Source organism: Rhinolophus hipposideros (genome assembly GCF_964194185.1).
Source record: "Rhinolophus hipposideros genome assembly, chromosome: 10".
Classification (NCBI taxonomy): Eukaryota; Metazoa; Chordata; class Mammalia; order Chiroptera; family Rhinolophidae; genus Rhinolophus; species Rhinolophus hipposideros.
In genome coordinates, this window is record NC_138056.1 from 4581690 (window position 1) to 4603454 (window position 21765).

Genomic DNA, 21765 nt, shown 5'->3' on the forward strand with positions numbered 1-21765 from the left:
CTGGAGCTATTGAAGATGAAGGCTCCAGGTTTGTTGTGAGCTGTGGCTCCCTCTGGGCTGGCTCCAATCACAGCCAAGGAGGACCTCAGACGAGCGCACACAGGTTCTCACACGCTCTGCCTGGAACCGCTGTTCTGCTTCCCAGAACCTAGTAGGTGCCTTAGAAACACTTGCAGAAGTATCAGTGGCCCGCATTTGGGAGCACTGATTTTGTGCCAGGAACTGTGCTGTTTCTGGTCTATTCTTTTATCTTCCCATGTGATCCTCTCAAGAACCATGACAATTAAGCACTGCTGTTACCTCAGAGAGGCTCAGAGAGGTTAAATAACTTTCCCAGGGTCACACAGTAAATAAGAGAATAAAGGAACAAAGGAACGCTGCAGTACACTGCAGCCACAGGTACCCTGGCCTGTTCATGCTCTCGCTGCCACAGCTATGGCACCTTCCTCTGTCCTGAGGATGCCAGTTGGGCACATTAGGAGAATGCAAATAGAGGAACTCTGTGGTGTGGGGTTCGGGAGTGGGGTAGCCATGCGGACTTGGGCTGTAGAGCTCAGGTGGCTGAGGGCTTTCTGGAGAAGGCTGCCTTTGCTGCCACGGTCCCGCTGATATTTTCATCATGTAATTCCCTCCCACACACTCATATCCACTCTGAATTTTTCTCCTTATCAGGTAATTCCCTGCCAGCTTGGAGTAGCCAGACTTGTTCCAGGACCAGCTGAGCTGGGGCAGATGCAGCCACGTCAGGAGAAGAGTAGGTGTGTGAATTATAAGGCGGCTGAACTGGTCGCATGGTTCTGTTGGGTCACCTTGGTTGCCACTCCATTGCTAGGTGTGGGCACAGGAGGTCTGACAGCGGCCAGAGTCTCCTGGAAAGACTGGCAGGTGGCAGAGGCAGGGGTGAGACCTGGGTAGGAGCAGAGTTGGCGCATCTGAGGCAGAATGTCAGGCAAAGAGGTCAAAGGCGCGGTGAAGGATTCAAGGTCACCGTCCACACTGGGGTACGTGGGGCCGTGGGGCAAAGGGAGGAGCAGCGGGGCCACAGGGTAAAAGGCACTGGGGGGCAGCAGCACAAGGACAATGGGATGTGAGGCCACAGGGCTCCGTGCAGGGAGCTGTGCTGCCCTGGCTGTGCCGTGTCCTCAGGTGACTTCTCCTGCCTGCGTCTCCCTTTTCTCCCTGAAGATACCTGGGAGCACTCACGGAGGAACCTCCATCTTGGCTCTGTGCTGGCCTGGCCCCAGGGGTGGGGACAGATCCCGTCCTCCCTCAAGGGGCTCCCAAGTTGGGGGAGGTATCAGAGACAGACTGGAACCAGGCAGGTGTCACCAGGGCTGTGCTAGGGGAGTCAGGAGAGGGGATGCGGGAGCTTCTTGGGAGGGGAGGCCAGAACCGAGTCTGGTTTCAGGTTGTAAAAGCGACACTCACTATCCATTTCTGGTTCTGGAAGAATTGCATGCTCATTGTAGACAATCTGGAAGCTGCAGAAAGATGCTGAGAAATGGATAAAGAGTGCAGGCACATGTTGGCGCAGGGTGGCAGCCCTGTGGGGGAGGGGCCGTGGGCCCACACTGAACCCACCGTGCAGCAGCTGTGCAGAGGGCAAACCAGGTTGCCGCTCAGAGCCTCCGTTCCCGCATCCTTACAATGAGGTGATAAAACTGTGAGGTCCAGATGAGATGATGCCATAGGCTCAGCTCCAGGTGCCAGCTCTGCGGTGCGTCCACTCCGCATGGGATAAATCCCAACTCCCTAGTGCAGGCCTGGTTAGGCTGTTGACCTGCCCAGCTCCATGTTTTTTCTCAAGATCCGCTCTCACAGAGGCTTTTGCACATGCTGGGCCCTCTGTCCAGAACACCTGCCCCTTCCCCACTCAGAGCCCGCTGCTGGCCTCTCACAGAGTCTGCGGCACACCCATCCATGTTCGTAACGCTATTATTATCTGCGTCTTTATTGCTTCATGTCTAAACTGTGAGCTCTGTGCGAGCTGCCAAGTCCATGGTGCACATCCAGCCAGGGCCTGCCTGGTAGGCAGAGAGGAGTCCCTAGTCAGCCCCAGCTCCGCAAGCAACTCCAGCCCCCCTGGGGACGCTGCTGACCTCACCCCCACCCAGCGGTCTGCTTCCTCATTTTATTAGTCACTGGTGGTGGGGCTGGACCTGGGGATTCGGCCATGGACAAGCTACGCCTGAGGCTGCCCCCAGACACTTCAGGTGTGCACAGTGGGGACACAGACCGTGACAGTTGAGAAAGGCAGGGAACACCTTGGGCCTTGATTCAGGGCTGAGGCACTGAGTCTTAGAGAGGCCCAGGGAGCCATGGAGAAGTTAGAGCAGCAGGGGTGTGGAACCAAGTGCTGCTTGAACCCCAGTCGGGGAATGCTGTGTGAGGGCAGGTGAGTGATACTGGCATTCCGGGCTGAGCTTTGGGGCAACTCTGGAATCTGAGGCCTGAATGTTCTCCAAGCCAACCCTGGGACTGAGAGTGGGCAGTGCCAGCAGCCAGAGTTGGACCCAAAGCAGCCCTATCTTGACCCAACTCTTCCAGGAAGTGCTTAGGAGGAAATGGGCCTGGGACAGGTTTCCTACTGCCCCTCTGCAACTCTGGGGCAGGGCTCTAGGTGGGACCCCACCCCACTCTGGTCCTGGCCCCTGGGAGGCATGACCCGAGTCCTCTTCCAGCCCATGACAAGGGTTGGACACAGAGAGCAGACAAGTCTTTAGGGAGCATCAACTGTGGCTGTGTCCTCCTCTGGACAGCGTGTATGGAGCCCCAGCCACCATAGGAATGGTGTCCTCGCTGCCATGGGGAAGGGACAGTGTGTTTGCTGGTGTTTCCTAGGAATACCCAGCATCTGTTCCCACCTCCCGCATTCCTCAGCTGGGACAACCCACTAAGCCAGCACCAGTTGCTTTTTCTGTCTTATTGTTCCTAAGAATAATAACCACAGCCCACAATGTCTGCCGACGTCTGGGTGGCCAGGCCTGTGCTGTCCACGGACAGTGCTGTCCCCACGTCTCAGAGAGGAGCATGAACTACCCAAGGTCCCAGGAGTGGTGGAGGTGCCCAGTGCGGGCGCTGAGCGCATGTCTCTCCACGGCCAAAGCTCTGAGGCAGAGGTGCTGGGCTCGGGCTCATGAGATGCTGCTGAAGGCCCGTGTCCACACTCCACACAGACACCCAAAGAGACAGAGACACGAAAAGAGGCAGAGACACACAGACAGACAGTCACACACCCAGACATACAGAGACACAGAGAGACACAGACGCACAGAGACACACAGACGTACAGTCCCAGCTCTGCCCACCTACCTCTCCACCTCCGCCTTTCCATGATGTCCTGCCTACCAGATGCTCTCCTCTGCAACTTGTTTTGGGACCCTCCTTCCAGGACCACCTCCCCAGAGCAGATACTGAGCCCTCCTCATGCTCTGGGTATCTGTGGCACACTCTGCCCTCAGTTTCCCCATCTGCCACTGCAAAAGCTCTATGGCCTCTGAAGCAAAGAACCCTTAGAGTGCCTGGCTTAGGCCCGGAGGTGGCCCTGACCACCGTCCAAGGAATCTTGCTCCTCGATTTTGCTTGTGGCCTTGTGCTCTGGGTGGAGGGGGGCCTGGAGTGAATGTGGGTGGAATGCGTGTGTTGGGGGGTGCAGGGCCAGCCCTGGCTCTCTGGGGTTACACGTGAGTCCCAGTGTGGGTGTCTGTGTGTCCACATGGGTACAGGCAGAGGCGGGGTGGGTGCCCGAGAAGGTGGGAGAGCCCTGGCCCATGTTGCCCCCTCTCCCCACTGGCAGGATGGACCCCTTCTCAGACACACTGCAGCGACTGCGGGAGGCCTTCCGCTCAGGGCGGACGCGGCCTGCCAAGTTCCGGGTTGCACAGCTCAAGGGTCTGGGCCGCTTCCTGCAGGACCACAAGAAGCTTCTGCAGGAGGCGCTGGCACAGGACCTGCACAAGGTGAAGGGGAGGAGAGCTGGCTGTGTCCCCAGTTCATCCCTGTTTATTTAACAGACCCTTCCCTGGCAGGCAGTGTATACAGATACTCTACAATATTCACTCTATCAAACCTGGGAGGCAGTTTCGATTGTTGTCCCCATGTTACTGATGGGGACACTGAGGAAAGTGGGGGTTGTATCACTTGTCCAAGGTACCACAGCCAAGAAGTAGCAGAGCTGGAACTGAAGCCCAGGTCACCTGGCCCAGGGCCTGTGCTCCTCAACACTCACTGCAGTTCCTAGGGGACTGGCTGTGCAGCCCCCGGAGGCTGTCTCTGTATCACTAGTGGGAACTGGGGACTCCACACGCTAGATCCCCACACCACCCTCCCCCGGGCCTGACCCTCATCCCACTCCCTTTAGTCATTCTTTGAGTCGGACTTGTCCGAGCTCATCCTGTGCCAGAACGAGGTCAATCTGGCCCTCAAGAATCTGCACACCTGGATGAAGGACGAGCCGGTGACCAAGAACCTGGTAAGCGGCGGGCCGGGTGGGGGGCAGTGCCCAGGGGCAGCTCTAGCCCAGGCCCTTTCGCCATCCCTGACCCAGAGTCACTGACTTTTTCGAGACCTCTGTCTTTTTATTGGGACTCCACTGCACAGGCAGCTTGAGGACCCTGGAGAGGGGTTTTGGGGTGATTTTTGGTGGGGCCTCACTGTTCATCCTGCACCGCAGCTCACGCAGCTGGACTCCGCCTTCATCCGGAAGGAGCCCTTTGGCCTGGCGCTCATCATCTCCCCCTGGAACTACCCCGTGAACCTGAGCTTGGTGCCCCTGGTGGGCGCCCTCGCTGCAGGTGAACAGAGAATCCCGAGCCCCATGCCCTCCCAGCCCAATGGCCCTTCCCAAAAGGGGCCCCTAGAATTCCATTATGAGGTGCCTCCAGCTTTCCATGCCCTCTGTGTCTCTGATTTCCGAGGCCAGCCCCTGGGTGGCGGTGGGGGCACTGGTCTCCCACTGTGTCTCCCCTGTCTGCCCCTGCAGGAAACTGTGTGGTGCTGAAGCCATCAGAAATAAGCCAGGGCACAGAGAAGGTCCTGGCCGAGGTGCTGCCCCTGTACCTGGACCAGGTGAGAGTGGCCCTCCACATCAGCCTTCCGCCTCTGCCCGGGTGGCCCGGCTCGCGCTGGGGCTGGCAGTATCCCCTGAGCCACCCACTGCCTTGCAGAGCTGCTTTGCTGTGGTGCAGGGCGGGCCTGAGGAGACACAGCAGCTGCTGAAACACAAGTTTGACTACGTCTTCTTCACGGGTGAGGGTGGCCCCAGGCAGTATCCTGGGGGAAGTGGGACATCCAGAGCAGGACTGGGAAGGCACTGGGGGGAGGAGGCTGTGGCCGGCGGTGGGGACCATCCCAGATTGCAACCAGCTGGGCCTCTGGGCCTCAGAGGGGCAGGACCTGAGCAGCGGGGCTGAGGGCATAGCTCAGGTGGTGCCAAGGCCACTGGAAGATGAGGGGCCAACTCTCATGTCTCAAGGGAGCCCTCGAGTTGGCAAGATTGTCATGGCCGCTGCCACCGAGCACCTGACACCCATCACGCTGGAGCTGGGGGGCAAGAACCCCTGCTATGTGGACGACAACTGCGACCCCCAGACCGTGGCCAACCGTGTGGTCTGGTTCCGCTACTACAACACGGGCCAGACCTGCGTGGCCCCCGATTACGTGCTGTGCAGCCCTGAAATGCAGGAGCGGCTGCTGCCTGCCATGCAGAATGCCATCACCCGTTTCTATGGCGACGACCCCAGGAGCTCCCCAAACCTGGGCCGCATCATCAATGAGAAGCATTTCCAGAGGCTGCAGGGCCTGCTGGGCTGTGGCCGCGTGGCCATCGGAGGCCAGAGCGACGAGAGGGATCGCTATATCGGTGAGTCCCACTGTCCCCACCACGCCACCTTGAAGCTAAGGCCCTTCCACACTGCGGGCCACAGCTGGGTCCCCGAGTCTGCTCCCTGAGGTTCCCACGGCCCCACTGCGGGAGCTCAGACTGGTCCCTGGCCCGGTGCCACGAGTCCCTGAGGCCAATGCCCCACGTCCCTGCAGTCTGAGCCTGTGGCCACATGACTCCACACTCTGGCCCACGCCCTGGCGTCTCCGAGCTGGGCCCCTGGTGTTCCAGGGCTCCCGGGTGCTCAGATTCCCAACCTCCATCCCATGCCCTGCGGCTCCACAGGCCGTGACCCCAGGTCCTGTGAGCCCACAATTCCCAGGTCCTGACCTCCAAAGGCCCGTCCTGAGCACCCGCTGGGCTGTCATTACAAAGCGCCCCGTCTCCTGGGCTGAAGGGCTCAGCGGTGACGCTGCTGCTCGGACAGGCTGGCGCCTCGGGCCTCGGATCCAGGGGCCTGAGATCCGGTCACCCCCCGACTGTAAGACCAAGGCTGGGGGTTCTCCCCACAGGCCCTGCTCCTGAGCCACTTCTCGGGGCTGTGGGGAGACTTCTCCCTGGAGCGGCCTCGAGCCTGGGGCCCTAGGTCCCAGAGCCTTGCCCGAGCCCCAGCCCTGGGCTGAGCCGTGCCCTGTGCCCGGGCAGCCCCCACAGTGCTGGTGGACGTGCAGCAGACGGAGCCGGTGATGCAGGAGGAGATCTTCGGGCCCATCCTGCCCATCCTGAACGTGAGGAGCCTGGACGAGGCCATCGACTTCATCAACTGTCGGGAGAAGCCCCTGGCCCTGTACGCCTTCTCCACCAGCAACCAGGTGGGGGCTCGGGCAGGGCTGGTCAGACGGGACAGGGGTGGGCAGGTGCCAGCAGAGGATCGAGGGGCCGGGAGGGGGAGGGCAGAGGGTCCCGGGCCATCTGGGGCAGTCACAGTAGTTCTGGGATGGTGGCACGACGGTGGCACTCTTGGCTCTGTCCCTTACTTTCTTCCGGGAGCAGCTGGGCCTCCCTCCCTCTACAATCTAGGCCACACTCTCTCGGACCTTCAGTGGGCAGCTCCCTGGGATCTTCTCGGGGTCCAGCGTCCCCTCTTGGTCAGTCCCACCTCGTCTTCATCATTTTCACCTGGGGACACACTGTCCCCTTTCAGTGCCTGGCTCATGGAAGGCACATACAGCCTGGGGTAAAATGACCAGGGGTGTGACCAGCACACGCAGACTGAGAAGGAGCCCTGGTCCTCCCCTTCCCTCCCCTCCAGACCCCTGCTCTGTTCAAGACCCTGGGGGCAGCCTGAGACTCATGGGCAGGACACACCGCCCCTCCCACCAGCTCTCATGAGACCCATCTCAGACTAGACAATGTTCTTTTAAATAAACTTTTTATTTTGGAATGCCTAGATTTCCAGGAAAGTTGCAAAGGTATTCCAGGGACCATATACCTTATACCCAGGTTCCCGTTAAGGGCCCTTACATGGATCGAAACTAAGAAACTGACATTGATTGGTATATTACAGTTAACTACACTCTAGACTGAATTCAGATTTTGCCAGTTTTTCTTTCTGCCCAGAATCCAAACCAGGTTCCACGCTGCATTTAGTTGTCATGGCTCCTCTGGCCTGCGATCGTCTCTCCGCTTTGGGGGTACCGGCCAGTCTCCAGCAGAGAGTCCCCAATGTCAGTGGTCTGTTGTTTTCTCATGAAAGAGCACAACAGAGGCGAGGGCGGAACTCTGCCCATCGTATCGGGTACACGAGAGCCACACATCCCTGGTGAGGTGGAGCTTCCCCACTTGGGCAAGGTCGTGTCTGCCATTGGTCCCACTGAGAAGTGCCTGATTTTCCTTTCCTTACTCTGTTCTTGGGAGCAAGTCACAAAGTGTAGCCCACCTTCCGTGGAAGAGGGTGGCTTAACCTCCGCCTGCCGAAGGGGCGATATCTACATACTTCACATGGAATCTGTATGAAAGATTTGGCTCTGGAATCATTTCTTCACATCAGCATGGACTCGTGTGCCTCTGCTTTATTCTCTGGGTTATAATCCAATACCGCCTTATTTCCTTGCTCAAGTTGTCCCAGCTTTGGTCACTAGGAGCTGCTGTGTCCCTGAGACCTGCCCATCTTCTTGTTTTTGCACCACTTCCTTCCTTTCTGGGTCTATAAGATGCATGGTCTCCTCCTGGATGTTCTCTGCCCAGCCCTACAAGCAGCCATTCCTCCAGGAGCCCTGGTTTATCTGGGTTATGTTCACTGTAGAAAATGCAACCCAGGTATTTGGAACGGGTAGCAGGTGGCATCACAGTTGCTTCTGGGCTTTTCTATCTGGCAGTACTGGTCCCAGGACACTGGGACACCTAAGACATGTCCTACCCTATGTGACTTGCCCTTTGTCCTCTCCAAACATCCACACTTCCTACTCTAGCTTCTGTGGTCATTACTGCTGGTCTCAACATGATTTCTGAGCCCCGGATGGATGTTTACCCCTCAGACAAGCCCTGACGCAGCCATTATCTCTGGGTCACACACTGGAACCAAGTACAGGAAAGTTTTCGTGCAAAACTGGTGTCTGCTAATCTTTTCTGTCCTTCTCCTTCTTCAAGTAAACCTATAGATTGAAGAGGAAGGGCTTCATTAAGTCAACCAAGACCAAGTGCATGTTTCTAATCTGACCACGTGATCAATCTGACTTCCCTGAAATGTTGCTCCACAGTCCCCAACCCCACTTCCCTGTCCCCCCCCGCCCCCCCCCCACAGCCTGCGGGCCCTTCTCCTCTCTGCCTGAATGACTCCTGCCCCCTTGAGACTCAGCAGGCATGTGACACTGCTCCCCTGAGACACCTCCCTGACCACCCTGCACTCACCCTGTCCCCAGGCAAGTGCTGGGGTCCCACCTCCCGGTAGGGCCTGAGTCTGTGTCCCAGCACCTTGCACAGGGGAGCAGATGTGCTGTAAACGTGTCCCGAGAAGGGAGCTCGCTGGCAGCTGCACAGCCATGTACTCCAGCTGCCCACCCCCCCCTTCAGCTCACAGGGTGAACTAGACCCTTCCAGGGCCCTGAGGGGGCTGGGCAGAGCCCCTGGGACCTGGGGACAGCCGGCTGGCTTTCTGCTGTCCAGCCTCTCAGCCTCATTGCTGCTTCTTCCCAGGTGGTCAAGCAGATGCTGGCCCGGACCAGCAGCGGAAACTTCGGTGGGAACGATGGCTTCATGTTCATGACCCTCAATAGCCTGCCTTTTGGAGGAGTGGGTAGGTGCGGGCAGAGCCCTGCCTTCTCTCACCTCACTGACTGAATGGCACCCAGCACCTTCCTCCAGCTCCCCGCACACAGTCCTGAGCAGAACCTACAGCCCGGTTCTGCATTTCCACGTGGGTGGGCCCACAGACACTGTGATCAGGCCCCCGCTCGCCCCTCCAAGGCACGTCTTCCTGTCTGCCCCTCAGCCCCCAGGCAGCCTGTGTGCTCCTTTTCCCCGAGTGCCCCAGTCTACCCCTCAGCACGACATCCCCAGGGGTCATCCACCTGCCCCTAAGGGAGGCCCAGGTGAGTCCACACACCCCTGTCCCAGCCCCATTCCTTCTGCAAAGGCCTGGCCTCAGGCGCAGCCACTTCCCTTCTCTGAGCCCTCGTCCTCCGTGGAATGGGAAGGCCCGAGACTGCCCTCTACTTGTCCACACTCAGCAGGACCTGGCCCCTCCCTGGAGAGTGGCCGGTGTCACAGGAGCACACAGCAGGCGGAGAACCAACGCATGACTCGCTGTGCCTGGCTCTGGGACCCCCGCTCCCCAGCCCAGCAGGCTGCCTGTCTCCGGTCCTAGCCCCGCTCCTCAGGGAGGTGTGGGAGTCTGCCTGGGTGTGGACCTGGTCCTGCTGCTCCCAGGGGCCACCTCCCAGGGCTCCCAGACCCCTCAGGCATCACGCCAGGCCCCTGACTCACATCTCCTGGAGGCCAGCCCATCCTGCGTGGCTGTGTTTCCTGCTCTGTTCTCTCCCCCTTCCCTGCCTGCTGCCCCAGCCACATTGAGCTCTGCCCAGGTCCTAACTGGCCACAGGTCACCTACCTCCAGGGCTCTCTGTCATGCCCAAGCCTGGGTCCCTCTTGCCCACACCCACCCCCTTCATCTGGTCAACACTATATCCCTGATGCCTCACTGACTCCAGGAAGCCATCCCTGATTACCCCCAACTCCACCAGGCTGGGTCCCCTGGGCTTCCCAGTGCAGAAGCCGCCTGGTCCTCGGCTTCCTCCCCACCTAGACACTGAGGGCTCATAACAAGACAGTGCTTACTGTGTCCACGGGTCTGAACACTTCCCCAACCCCCACGACTCTAAGAGATGAATGCCATTGTCACCCCATGTCACAGAGAAGGAGACCAAGGTCGTCACCCACCCAAGGTGACACAGCTAGTTCAGAGCTGGGATTCAACGCCACACATTGTTGACCACTGTCTACCTATCTTGTCCTAACAGCTGGCACGGCACCTGCTATCCCCAATGTTTACTGAGCTGGTGCCAGGCTCAGGGCGAAACCTTTTACCCACAGCCTCTGATGATAAGCCCACTTTACAGATGAGAAAACTGAGGCTCGGAGTGGTCAAGTAGCCTACCCAGGTCACCCTGCGTGTGACTGGCAGAGCCCAGGTCTGTGTGATGTTGCCTCTGCCCAGGCTGGCTACTGAGGGCCTGACTGCGTGTTCTGTGCCCATGCAGGCAACAGCGGGATGGGAAAATACCACGGCAAGTTCTCCTTTGACACCTTCTCCCATCACCGCGCCTGCCTGCTGGCCCACTCAGGCCTGGAGAAGCTCAAGGGAATCCGCTACCCGCCCTATACTACCAGGAGAAAGCAGCTGATCGACTGGGCCTTGAGCTTCCCGAAGTGTACCCTTCTGTGAGAGCTTTGCCTGCCTCCAGCAGCCCACCCCACAACCCCTCTGTCCTGCTGCTGCCCAAGTGTTCAGTGGTTCCTGAAAGTGGGTGTCCTATCCAGGAGTGCTAAGATCCTGCTCCCGGGGCGTTGTCTGAGCAGTCCCCCAGCTGTGCAGGACCTCTGGGCTGCTGGGCCACCCCTTTCAGGGCCTAAGTCCCTCTGTATCCTCCTGGCAGATTCACTGACCCTCTGCTCGGATATCTGGTAACAGAGAACTCACCTGCCTCCCCACAATGTTGGGCAGCTCTCATGTTAGAAAGGACTCCCTCGTACGGGATCTATAATTAGGCTCTCCAAATACAGAGCGATTTCTAACAGCTCCGTTCACACATGGTTTGGGGAACTGGGTTTGTCTGACCTAAAGTGATCAGATCTGGAGCCCAGATCTGGCCAATTGCCTGAAGTATGTAATTGACAAGAACGTTGATGCTGTGTGTGGAATCAATGGTATGTGCAACAGTTGATTAGTGATGTCTGCTGTGGGTACAGGAGAGGGTTGTGTACACGGTGGTCATGTCTGTCATCCCTACTCTAGACTCCCAATAGAAGGTCAGAGCAGGCAGAGTCTACATATGGCCACTTCACCTTATGGGGAAACTGACGTCTCGGGACGGAACAGAGCAGAATGAAGTTTACACAGAAAAGCAGGGCAGAGCTGAGTGATGGTGGACTTTCCTGAGAAATGTGAGGTAGGAATCAGTAAACAGAGCATATCTGGTCCATGGTGACCAGCCGCTTGCTCTCTCCCCAGTCCTGAAACTGGGAGTCCCCTCCCGACCCCCCAGTCTTGCGTCAGTGGGCTCCTCACCCCGCAGAGCCAGGGAAAAACTTGGGCCAGTGGCTTGAGGTTGAGGGGAAAAAGGGAAAATGTGACTTTCCTGTTCCTCTGGGAATTGTTGGGGATAGTTGTCTCCAAAAGGGTACGAAGTGGACTCACAGGAGGTGTTTAACAGGGCTTGTTGCTGAGTGAAGGAAAGAATGAGTAAGGAAGTGAGAGGACGGATGTATAGATGTCTGGGTAGATGGATGAGTTAATGAGCGGGTACAAGGGCAAGTGAGTGGCTGGCTGAATGGATGAATGAGGTGATGGCTAGATGGGTGGGTGGTGGATGAACTGCTGGACGGGTAGGTGGCCAGGGTAGAAGCTGAATGACCAGTGGGCCTGGGCCTGAGAGGTTTCCACTCTCCCCACCCCTGCCATGGGAAGCTGTTTCCTCAAAATGGCCATTGGACTGAACAGAGAGCCAGAGGGATTGAAAAGAATCGGAGCGTCTCCAGGCCATGGGGAACGAGCCCAGTGAACAAAGAACAGAAGACTCTGCCCCATGAAGACTGGAAATGTCACTGCTCTCACCTCACCTAATCTTGTTCCCTTTGTCCTCTTGGCCATTGGTTGCTGTGGTTCAGAGAGAGGGCAAAGCCTCGGAGGGAAATGAGGCTCTGGGGGGCCACTGGGGGTGGGAAGGGCAGTCCCAGGATGCCTGAGTCTCAGTGGCCCCTGACTACTAGAACAGAGTCACATGACGGCATCCTGGCCGGAAGGGAGGCTGAGAGCATGTTCTCCCCTCTACCCTAGGGAGGCTGTTCAGGAGAGACCACGAATATGACCAGCAGCCCCTATTCACACCGCCTTCCCAATTCCAGCCCTTTGCTCCCTCAGTCATGGTTGACCAGGCCCAGTCTCGGAGACAGTGTCATCCATACACAGAACAAAGTCTGGGTCCTAAACACAGATCAGGAGCCTCAAGCCCCTCCCAGCCTTTGCACGGTGGCTCTCTCCTCCCAGTTCTCCCTCCCGCTGACCTCTGCCCCCCCCACCGTTCACTTCTCTGAGCCTCTGTTTTCTTATCTTGTCCAATGGGGTTCCCACCTACTTCATAGAGTTGGTGGAAGGGTTGTATGGGATCACGTGTGTCTGGGGCCCTGGGGTCCCCACTCTGGGCTGCGGTGTAGTCTAAACTCACGTAAGCCGAGCCAGCGCTGGGCAGGGGCCCTGGCTGCAGAGGGGCCCCTTACCACACACTCCCCAGGGCTCTGTCACGGCCTCAAGGTCTGGCACAGCAACCTCTCCTTGTCTGGCAGTGGTGTTCTGCCGCCCGAGGCTTCGGGGCCATCCCAGGGTCCCTCAGGGCTCAGGGGTCAACTTCAGCCATAGGTGCTGCTTCCACTGTGGTAACTGGCCGTAGTCTAGAGTGGGGCCATTAAGAAAAACTACAACATGAGGTGTCCTCCTCTCACCCCCACACCAGCACACCAGGCCAGTGGGATGAACTGGACAGGGTGGTCCTGGTTGGGGGTTGGGATGGAGGACCAGGCTGTGACGAGGGTGCTGTGAAAAGACAGCAGATGGTGGGTGAGCAGAGGCCAAAGAGGGAGTTAGAGCCTGGTGAGGATGGAGGGCAGTCAGGCAGGAGCTCCAAAGCCACTGGACAGTGGCCCATAGGAGTAGCTCTCACGTCACGTGGCTCTTCTGGGCCAAGCCTTACAATTTTGTGGCTTGACTCAGGTTTTAGCCTCTTTGTGGGCCTCAGTTTCCCCAACTGTGGTGACGAGACTCAGCAGGCCCACCTCAACTGTTCTCGCTACTGCGACACAGACACACGTCAGTACACATGACACAGACGTGAACACACAGATCCACGACACACACACACACGCACTCAGTCGGGATTGGGGGTTGCTGTTTCTGGGGGTTCTGGCCCCGGCTCCCGGACCCCCTTCCATTCTGTAGACACCCTCTGAAACAGGGAAGCTGGGTCCCCACCAAGGGAAGTAAAACTTTGCAGGACCCCCTACTGCTCTCCTCCCCAGAGTTGGAGGCCCAGCACCTCCTGGCAGAAAGTGCCCCAAAATAGCCAGGTCTGCTGAGTAGGCCCTTCCTTCCTCCCCAAGAGGCCAGCAACAAGTCAGCAGAATCCCGGCAGAGGGGGCAGCCTCTCTATCGGAGACCACGGCTTCTGGAGTGACTGTGGGCCCTGAGGCCCCTGCCCAGAGTATGTGGGTAGCTGGGACTGGGAGGGAGACAGACACAGGCTCACCTGCTGACTTGCTCCACCATCACCTACCGGTTTCGGCCAAGTCATTCCACCTCCTAGAGCCCAGGTCCGTACTGTGAAACACTCCTTGCTGCCCTCCAGGGCCAATGCAGTTGGAGATTCAATGACCCTGATGTTGGTCTCTGCCCTCCCTTTGCTGCCCTCCAGACCCTAGGAGGGGGTCCTCCCCTCCAGGAGGTATCAGGGGACCCCGCTCCCTTGGAGACCCAGCTTCACACTTCATCATCTCTGCCCAGCTATCCTATTAAGGTACCCACTGCCCTGATGGGAGCCACCGTCCCCATGATCAGGGTGGACGGCAGGACAGCGGAGGCAGGCCCAGGCCTCACCATGAGTTGAATGTAATCTGCGCAGCTGCAAAGAGGGTGGCCTGGAGGGGCCTGGCCACCGGAAATGCCAGCTGGTGGGCCTGGTTCTGGCCAGGGAAGAACCAGCCTGGGAGGACTAAGTCTGGGAGTGAAGAAGGCCTGAGACCAGATGCCTGGGGATGGCAGGGGGGAAATGGCGGGAGACAGTTCACTGCCCAGCTCTGCCTAGCTCTGCCTCTCGCCTCATTGACCTCTGGACCGTCCTTGAGGCCATGACAGAGCCCTGGAAAGCTCTGGGAGATATGTGGTCAGGAGCCCCTCTGCAGCCAGGGCCTCTGGGCCCGACGCTGGCATCCCTTACATGAGTCTGGACTCCACTGTACCCTGGAGTGGGGACCCTCGGGCCCTAAATACAAGTGATCCCATTTAACCCTCACACCAACTCTAAGCCTGGGGGAGGGACAGGCCCAGAGGGTGGGCTCAGATTGGACACCCCCAGGTTCCAGCTCCAGCTCTGCTCTAGTGCCCTGTGTGCCCTTGGGCATTCTGTCTGAGCCCCAGGTTCACGTCTGTGAAGTGTGTCTGAAGGTCATTTCTAAAACAAAGCAAGATGAATCTCTGAGGTACACCTGTTCCTCTGGGGGCTGCAAGGACAGAATCATGTTGCTGAGGGGATAGAGGGAAGGGGCAGCTACCAAGGCCCATGTCTTAATAGGAAACGCAGTAGCCTGGTCTGGTGGTGGCCTACGGCCCAGTCAGTGGTTCAAAGGCTGCATTCCAGGCCCGCCGGCCTTGGCTGGACCCCTATGCAGTAAACAGTCCGTGCTTGACAGCCTTCTGAGGCTCTCTGGGGGAATTTCATCTTCATCCCAAGCCTTAAAGACTCCCTGCAAGTAATTTTCCAAGGCCTAGTGTAGCTCCCCAGTGGGGGCCCGACCTGACTTTGGGAGGTGGGGGCAAGGATCCAAGCCTTTCTACAGGCTTGAACTCAGTGGACTGTGGCCGTGGCCAGTCGCAGTGTGGGGTGGGGCTGGGTGGGGAGACCACAGAGCTCCTGACCTCTGGCTGGACTTCAACCCTCACCACCCACTCCCTGCTCTCCACCAACTTGTGGCAAACACTTCCTGCCCAGGGATCTCCAGCACTATAAATACCAGCCAGTCTAGGAGGGGCACCCCAGCCCTGGCAGGCCAGGAAGCCCAGACCCCCATCGGCAGGTAACCACCCCGCTCCCTGACGTCCCTGCACTGGCTCAGAGGAGCAAGCAGGAGGGCAGGAAGGAGCAGATACCTGGAACCCGGAAGCTCCATAGCTAATGCACGTGATGTTCTCCGCTCCCCATCCAGTGCCTTGGTTTCCCCATCTATAGAATGGGAGCCTAATCCTTTTGTTATAGGGTGTGTGTCTCGGTGAATCCATTGTCCCAACTTATGAGGAAGAAATGCCTTCTCCGAAGGGAGCAGGAAAATGGTCTCAGAGAAAAGCAGGGTGCCCTCCCAGGAAGGGTGCTAAAGGGGCTGCAGGCAGCAGGAGGGACAAACCCTGAGCTGAGCCACGGAGGTGCAGTGGGACTCAGCCGAGCTGCCAGCCAGCCATACTTTTTGACAGGCAGCCTGCCCTGCCCGGCTTGGACTCGTCAGACCTCAGGGAGCTCATCGCCACTATCCTGGCTCTGAGCGCTGGGCTCTACATGTGTGCTGGGGTCGCCTCAGCAGGTCCACCCACCAGGTCCTTCACCGCTTAACAGGATGTGCTCATTGCCTGTGCCCCGAGAGCCTCTGCGCCGCGTGGCAGTGACCGGGGGCACCCACGGCAATGAGATGTCTGGAGTCTGCCTGGCCCAGCACTGGCTGCGGGCCCCGGGGGAGCTGCAGAGACCCAGCTTCTCTGCCATGCCTGTGCTGGCCAACCCGGAGGCCACAGCCGCCTGCCGTCGCTACATGGACTGTGACCTCAATCGCACCTTCACCAACACCTTCCTCACGTAAGTGTCCTCGCTGCTTTGGGGCCCCTGCCCACCAGGCTGGCCCAGCCCCTTAGCCTGGCACCGAGGTCCTCACCTCAAACTTCCCCTCCAGCCACCAGCAACACACACCCCTCTGCTCTCAATGCCCATTCTTCCTTTTTCAATTTAGGGAAATCCAGATTGATGTCACCTCCTCCAGGAAGCCCTTCCTGATACTACAGTGGGTCAGGGCCTCCTCTGAGAATGGGGAGTAGGACCAAGGTGTTGTCTTCCACTTACTGGGGGAGACAGGATAAACTCAGCAACCACAACCCAGGAGGCTAAATGCAGGGGTGGAGGCAACACAAAGCATCTAACCTGGCTACAGGTAGTCAGGGAAGGCTTCTTGGAGGAGGTGGTATCTCAGCCAAACCCCAAAGGGTGATTAGAAGTTAACCAGGTGAAGAAAAGAGAAAAGGAGTTTCCAGGGAAGGGCCCAGCAGGTGCAAAGGTCTGGCAGTGAGACCAGCACAGTGCTAAGAAGTGTGGCTGGAGTGAGCGCTGATAAGGCAGGCTAGCAAGGCCAGGCTGAGGGTTTGACCTTTATGGGAGCAGTGGGGAGCCAAGGAGGGCTCTGGGTAAGACAAGCATGCCACAGAGGCACGAAGGAGGAGTCCCTGAGCTGCTCTGTCTCTGTGACAGAGACTGTCAGTGGCTGATACCCCACCCCTACCCCTGCAGTGCCAGGGCCCACCCAGATGACCCATACGAGGTGACAAGGGCCCGGGAGCTGAACCAGCTGCTGGGGCCCATGGCCTCAGGCCGGGCCTTTGACTTTGTTCTCGACCTGCACAACACCACCGCCAACATGGGCACCTGCCTCATCGTGGACACCGCCCACAATGTCTTTGCAATGCACCTGTGCCGCCACCTACAGGTGGCCCTGTGCCCCCAGATTGCAGAGCGAGGGAGGATGGGAAGAGAACACCAATGGCTCTGGTGCCTCTGTGGCTGGGGGTGCGGAGGGGGTGGTTCCCTGGGCTCCTGTCCCTGGGGCTGGCCACTCGCAAATACCCCAGGCCCTCTGGACCCCTCACCCCATTTCCCCACGTGGTGCCCTGTGCTTTCTCTATGTGCCTCCCCATCTCCCCTCCTGGGGCCCTAACCCACCCCTCTGCTCACAGATGCTGAGCCCGGAGCTGCCCTGCCGGGTCATTCTATACCAGCTGCCCAAGGAGGAGAGTGGTAGCCTGGATTCGGTGGCCAAGAACGGAATGGGTGTGCCACGACCTTGGGAGAAATTGGCGGGGCTGGGAAGTGCGGGGCCAGATGATGGGTGGTGTCAGGGGCCTGGGGTCCAGCATCCCCCCTCTCTGGGGCACTTGCCTGACACCTTCCTTCCTGGTCCCCAGCCCTGGAGCTGGGTCCCCAGCCTCAGGGAGTGCTGCGGGCTGACCTTTTCACCAGGATGAGGGCCTTGGTGGCTGCAGCTCTGGACTTCATCCAGCTCTTCAACCAGGGTGAGACCCCCCAGGATTTGCTGGTAAACTGAGGCCCAAAGAGGAGGGGACTTGGCCCAGGGGCTAAGGAGCCAGGCTTTCGGGTGGGCTGGGAACCAGTCCTGAGGGGCCCTCCCAGCCCACTCTACTCTGGGGCCTGGAGGGACGGACAAGCTCATTCATGCAGCCTACCCCCCACTCCCTGCACAGGCACAGCCTTTCCTGCCTTTGAGATGGAAGCATATCGAGTCCTGAGGGGCGTGGACTTCCCACGCACGGAGGCGGGGGACCTGGCAGGCACAGTGCATCCTCGGCTGCAGGTGTGTGTGTGTGCGCTTGCGCTATGGAGTGTGGGCTCCTGGGTCACAGCCTTGGGGAGACGGGTGGGCAGGGTGGGGGGGTCTGAAAGCCAAGGCCCAGAGGCAGGGACCACAGAGCCTCCCACAGAGTCACCAGCATCTTAGAATTAAGAGCAGGACGGTGGCCTGGGCCCCCAGGCCTCTCCGGGAACCCAGCACACGAGCCTGGAGCTCTGGGCCCCAGTGACACTCACAGTGCCTGTGGAGGACACCAGAGGCTCCTCAATAGCCCGGAGACACCTCTCCTGGCCACAGAAGGCAGAGGGAGGGCGGGGACGTGCAGCAGGCCTGCCCCATTCCCCTGCTTGGAGGTGCAAATACAGAGCCCCCTCTTTATTTTCCAATGACTTCCTCGAGCATCCCTATGCACGTTCGCGTGGAGCCCAGTATCTCCCTCTCCAGGACTCCCGTTCCTGAATGGTCCAGGAACTGGGTGACCCTGCTTCTACATCTGGCAGGGAAAAGGTTGGGGAAAACGGGTGGCCCACCAGCTGGCGCTCTGCGTGCTGCCACATGGGGTCGCTGTGGAACAAGGCCCATGCTCCCCCTGGCCTCTGTTTCCTTGCAGAACCCAGGTAGCAGGAGTGCCCGAGTCCGGCGCCCCAGTCTTAGCCTCATTAGTAACTATTCCCCAAGTTCCCCATCTGGCCTTCAGAGGTTAGAGGGCTTCAGAGGGTGCCACCTGTTCTGTTGGCACCAGTCCTCCCCACGCACACCTCAAAGCTCAACTGCTGAACCCACTGCCAAGCCAGAAGCCCCTCCTTCAGAATGAGTCCTTGTAGGCCAGCAGGGTCCTTTTCTGCGGGTGGAACTCAGGCGCGGGAACTCTCCGGTATCAGAGGTGACCAAGTAATGCTGAACCGCTGCAAGGATGGGTGTCTGTCTCAGGGGCCTCCACCTCCCTCCGTCAGCCCTATTTGACCCCCAGGCAGGGCAGCGACCCAGCAGACAGATCTGGCATGCGCTGGGAACGTGAAAGAGAGAGAATATTGGGAAGAATTTGATATATCAAAAATATTCTGAAGGACCAAAGTAACAACCGTAGGAAAAATCAGAATTTGGTTGGACCTTTTTTCTCTGACTATAACTTTGGGTTTTATTTTGAGTTGTTACCTTACTTGGAACAGCGTTGTGGTGGAGGGGGCTCCATCCTTTCAGTGTTAGGACTAGAGGGTCTTAAGCTGTCCTGCCTGTCTTCCTTGCAGAGGCTAAGTAATAACAGTTATTTTGAGTAATTTCCTGCACAATTTTAAAATTTATTTAATAAACTTTTATATTGTGTTTATTATACTAAGCACCAGACACTGCTTTAAGCACTATTAGCCATTTAATTTAAACCTCAGGATGATAGGAAGAGATCATAGTCCTTGTTTTACAGACAAGGAAGCTGAAGAACAGAGAGGTTAAGTGATTTGCTCCAGGTCACACAGTTAGCAAGAATTTGAACCCAGGCTTCACTGTCTGTGCCCATAACCGCTAGGCTTATGGGCTTCCACAATGACAACTGTCTTTCTAAGGTGACTGGTGTCTCCATTTCTAGACACAGGGCCAGGTGGCATCTCAGCAGACACTTGTCACATTGATTGAGAAAGTGTTGGAGTGAGTGGGCGAGGCCCTAAGTGAGGGACGTCTCTTGGGCAGTCCCTGCTGGGTCGCCCTGACTGGGGCTGGGGCAGAGGTCAGCCCCAGCGATCTTGGCCCTTGGCTCTCCTCCCAGGACCGAGACTTCGAGCCGCTGCAGCCTGGTGCACCCATCTTCCAGATGTTCAGTGGTGAGGACGTGCTTTATGAGGGGGAGTCCACCGTGTACCCCATATTCATCAACGAGGCTGGCTACTACGACAAGGGCATTGCCTTCTTGCAGACTGAGAAGCTCACGTTCTCCGTGCCCGCCCTGTCCATGCTGGCCCCCGCCCCCACCCTGGGTCCCTAACCCAGGCCACCCCAGCCTCAGTCTGAGGCTCAATGCCCAGCTCAGGGGTCCCTTTGCCACCTGATATATACCATAATCCTTTTCATACCCACCACCTTCATGCCTCAGTTTCCCATTCTATAAAGTGGAAGATGTCTAGGGGTTCATGGTTTGTGTCCTCTGTCCTGCTTGGCCCCTTTCTGTGGCCTCAGGATCCGGGGCAGGTCTGGCTCAGTGTGGCCTTGGACATGCTGTGTGTCCTGGGGCCAGTGATAGCTGTCTCTGTGCCCACACTTCTCCAGGGAAGATCCTACGCTGTGGAGAAGACTTGGGGAACTGCAGAGGGGCTTTCAGAGGCCATTAACAGACGGGGGTCTCCAAGCCCCAGCACACCTGGGAGAGCAGAAGTGTGTGCCCATGTATATGCACACATGTGTGAGTGCCCATGCATGGGCCTGCTTCAGGCGTTGTGTGTGTGTGTGTGTGTGTGTGTGTGTGTGTGTGTGTGTGCATACGTGTTTCCAACAGCCTCAGTACCTTGGCTGTTCTTCTGGAAGGATCTGTGTGTGGTCGGGCGCATAGCCCGGATGTGCATTTCCAGGTGTGTAGTGAACCCAGAGTTCATGGGAGATCAGGGGGAGTCAGGGCTGGGGAAGGGGTACAGCTCAACAAGGCTCTGTTCACCCAGGTGTGGGGACACAGGGAGGAGGTGCCTTAGGTTTGGGGCAGGGCAAGTCCTACCCGGGAGGCAGAGGTTCTTCCACCACCCCGGACACCCCATGTCAGCGTCGGGGAGGAGTGGGCACAGGGTCTGCTGACCCAGGCACTTTCTGCAGGGTGTCCATGGCAGGGCCGGGCAGGACGGGGCCCTGAAGGCGCTGCCCACACCCACCTGAGCCCGACAGGATGTAGTTCCTGGCTGACAGTGGGGCTGGTGGAGCCCAGGGCTCCGTCCTGTTGAGACCTCACGCCCTGGCCCCCCCACACCCCTGCCTGGCTCATCCATCTCCCTGCGGCCACAGCTGCCACACTGCCTCCTGCTATTGAGCAGCGAGATGAGAAGGTGTGAAGGATATGGGGGCGCCAGGGACATGCTGGCAGGCAAGATGGATGAGGGGGCAGGGGGCCAGTTGGCGCCTCCGGTGGGGAAGGGCTGGCCAGAGGGGAGGGGGCTGTGCAGGAGGCGGAGTTGTGCCTGTGTGCCTGGTGTGTGCGTACGGAGGTTGTGTGTGTGTGCGAGCGTGTGTATCTGTGCACACAGGAGCTTGTACACGTGTGAACATGAGGGGTGATAGGTCAGCGTCTGTGTGCATATGTGTATTCATAGGTTGGTATGTCAGTGCGCTCACGTACACATGTGAGGGTGTTTCCTATCACACAGAGCAAAGGCGTGTGCAACCACACACACGTGCTCACACACATCATGAGCCCCCAGAACCCCAGGCTGGCCTGCCCCTGGGAGTCCGGGCTGAGGGGGAGTCACCAGGCCCCTCCATCACCTCTCCCACCTCCCACCAGCCCCTCTGTGGATCCTGGGCAGGGTGGCATGGCCACACCTCACTGGGTAGCCCCTCGGCGCCACTGGGACCCTCCCTCACAAGCACAGAGAATTCCTGCCCCATCTTGTCCGGCAGCAAACCCGGGAGCGGGTGCAGCCTTCCCCCCACAGCTGGGTGTGGGTGCGTACCAGGGCCGGCTTACCCTGTCCCTGTGGGACCCCTCCCGGCTCAGCAGGCAGGCATCTGGGACCTAGAGAAAAAAGCAGCAGGCACATCTCAGCTGAAGGGAGGAGAGGTCTGCATGAGGCATGAGGTTCAGGGAGGGACGAGGTGTCACGCTCGGAGAGAAGCAGCCCCTCCTGTCTCTCTGACTGTTGGCCCCTCTTAGG

General features: G+C 58.5%; 2 protein-coding genes across 4 annotated transcripts; both read left to right on the forward strand.

Annotated features, from left to right (window-relative positions):
- Positions 1-942: 942 nt before the first annotated feature.
- On the forward strand, positions 943-10763 carry ALDH3B2 (aldehyde dehydrogenase 3 family member B2; the record flags this gene model as incomplete). Its single annotated transcript, XM_081062197.1, has 10 exons — positions 943-1001; positions 3797-3959; positions 4361-4471; positions 4673-4793; positions 4982-5067; positions 5166-5247; positions 5474-5860; positions 6527-6693; positions 9017-9116; positions 10579-10763. 10 exons carry the CDS (start codon positions 943-945, stop codon positions 10761-10763), a joined length of 1461 nt encoding a protein of 486 aa, XP_080918323.1.
- A 4461-nt stretch (positions 10764-15224) lies between these two features.
- ACY3 (aminoacylase 3) lies at positions 15225-20045 on the forward strand. 3 transcript variants are annotated; one of them, XM_081062327.1, is made up of 7 exons: positions 15225-15379; positions 15910-16146; positions 16849-17044; positions 17292-17385; positions 17520-17627; positions 17817-17926; positions 19683-20045. In XM_081062327.1, exons 2-7 carry the CDS (start codon positions 15911-15913, stop codon positions 19896-19898), a joined length of 960 nt encoding a protein of 319 aa, XP_080918453.1. In that variant the 5' UTR covers positions 15225-15379; position 15910; the 3' UTR covers positions 19899-20045. The 3 variants fall into 3 exon arrangements, with proteins under 3 accessions (XP_080918453.1, XP_080918452.1, XP_080918451.1); XM_081062326.1 differs by having other exon boundaries at positions 15271-15379; positions 15771-16146; positions 19683-20043; XM_081062325.1 differs by having other exon boundaries at positions 15336-15379; positions 15771-16146; positions 19642-20034.
- Positions 20046-21765: the final 1720 nt, after the last annotated feature.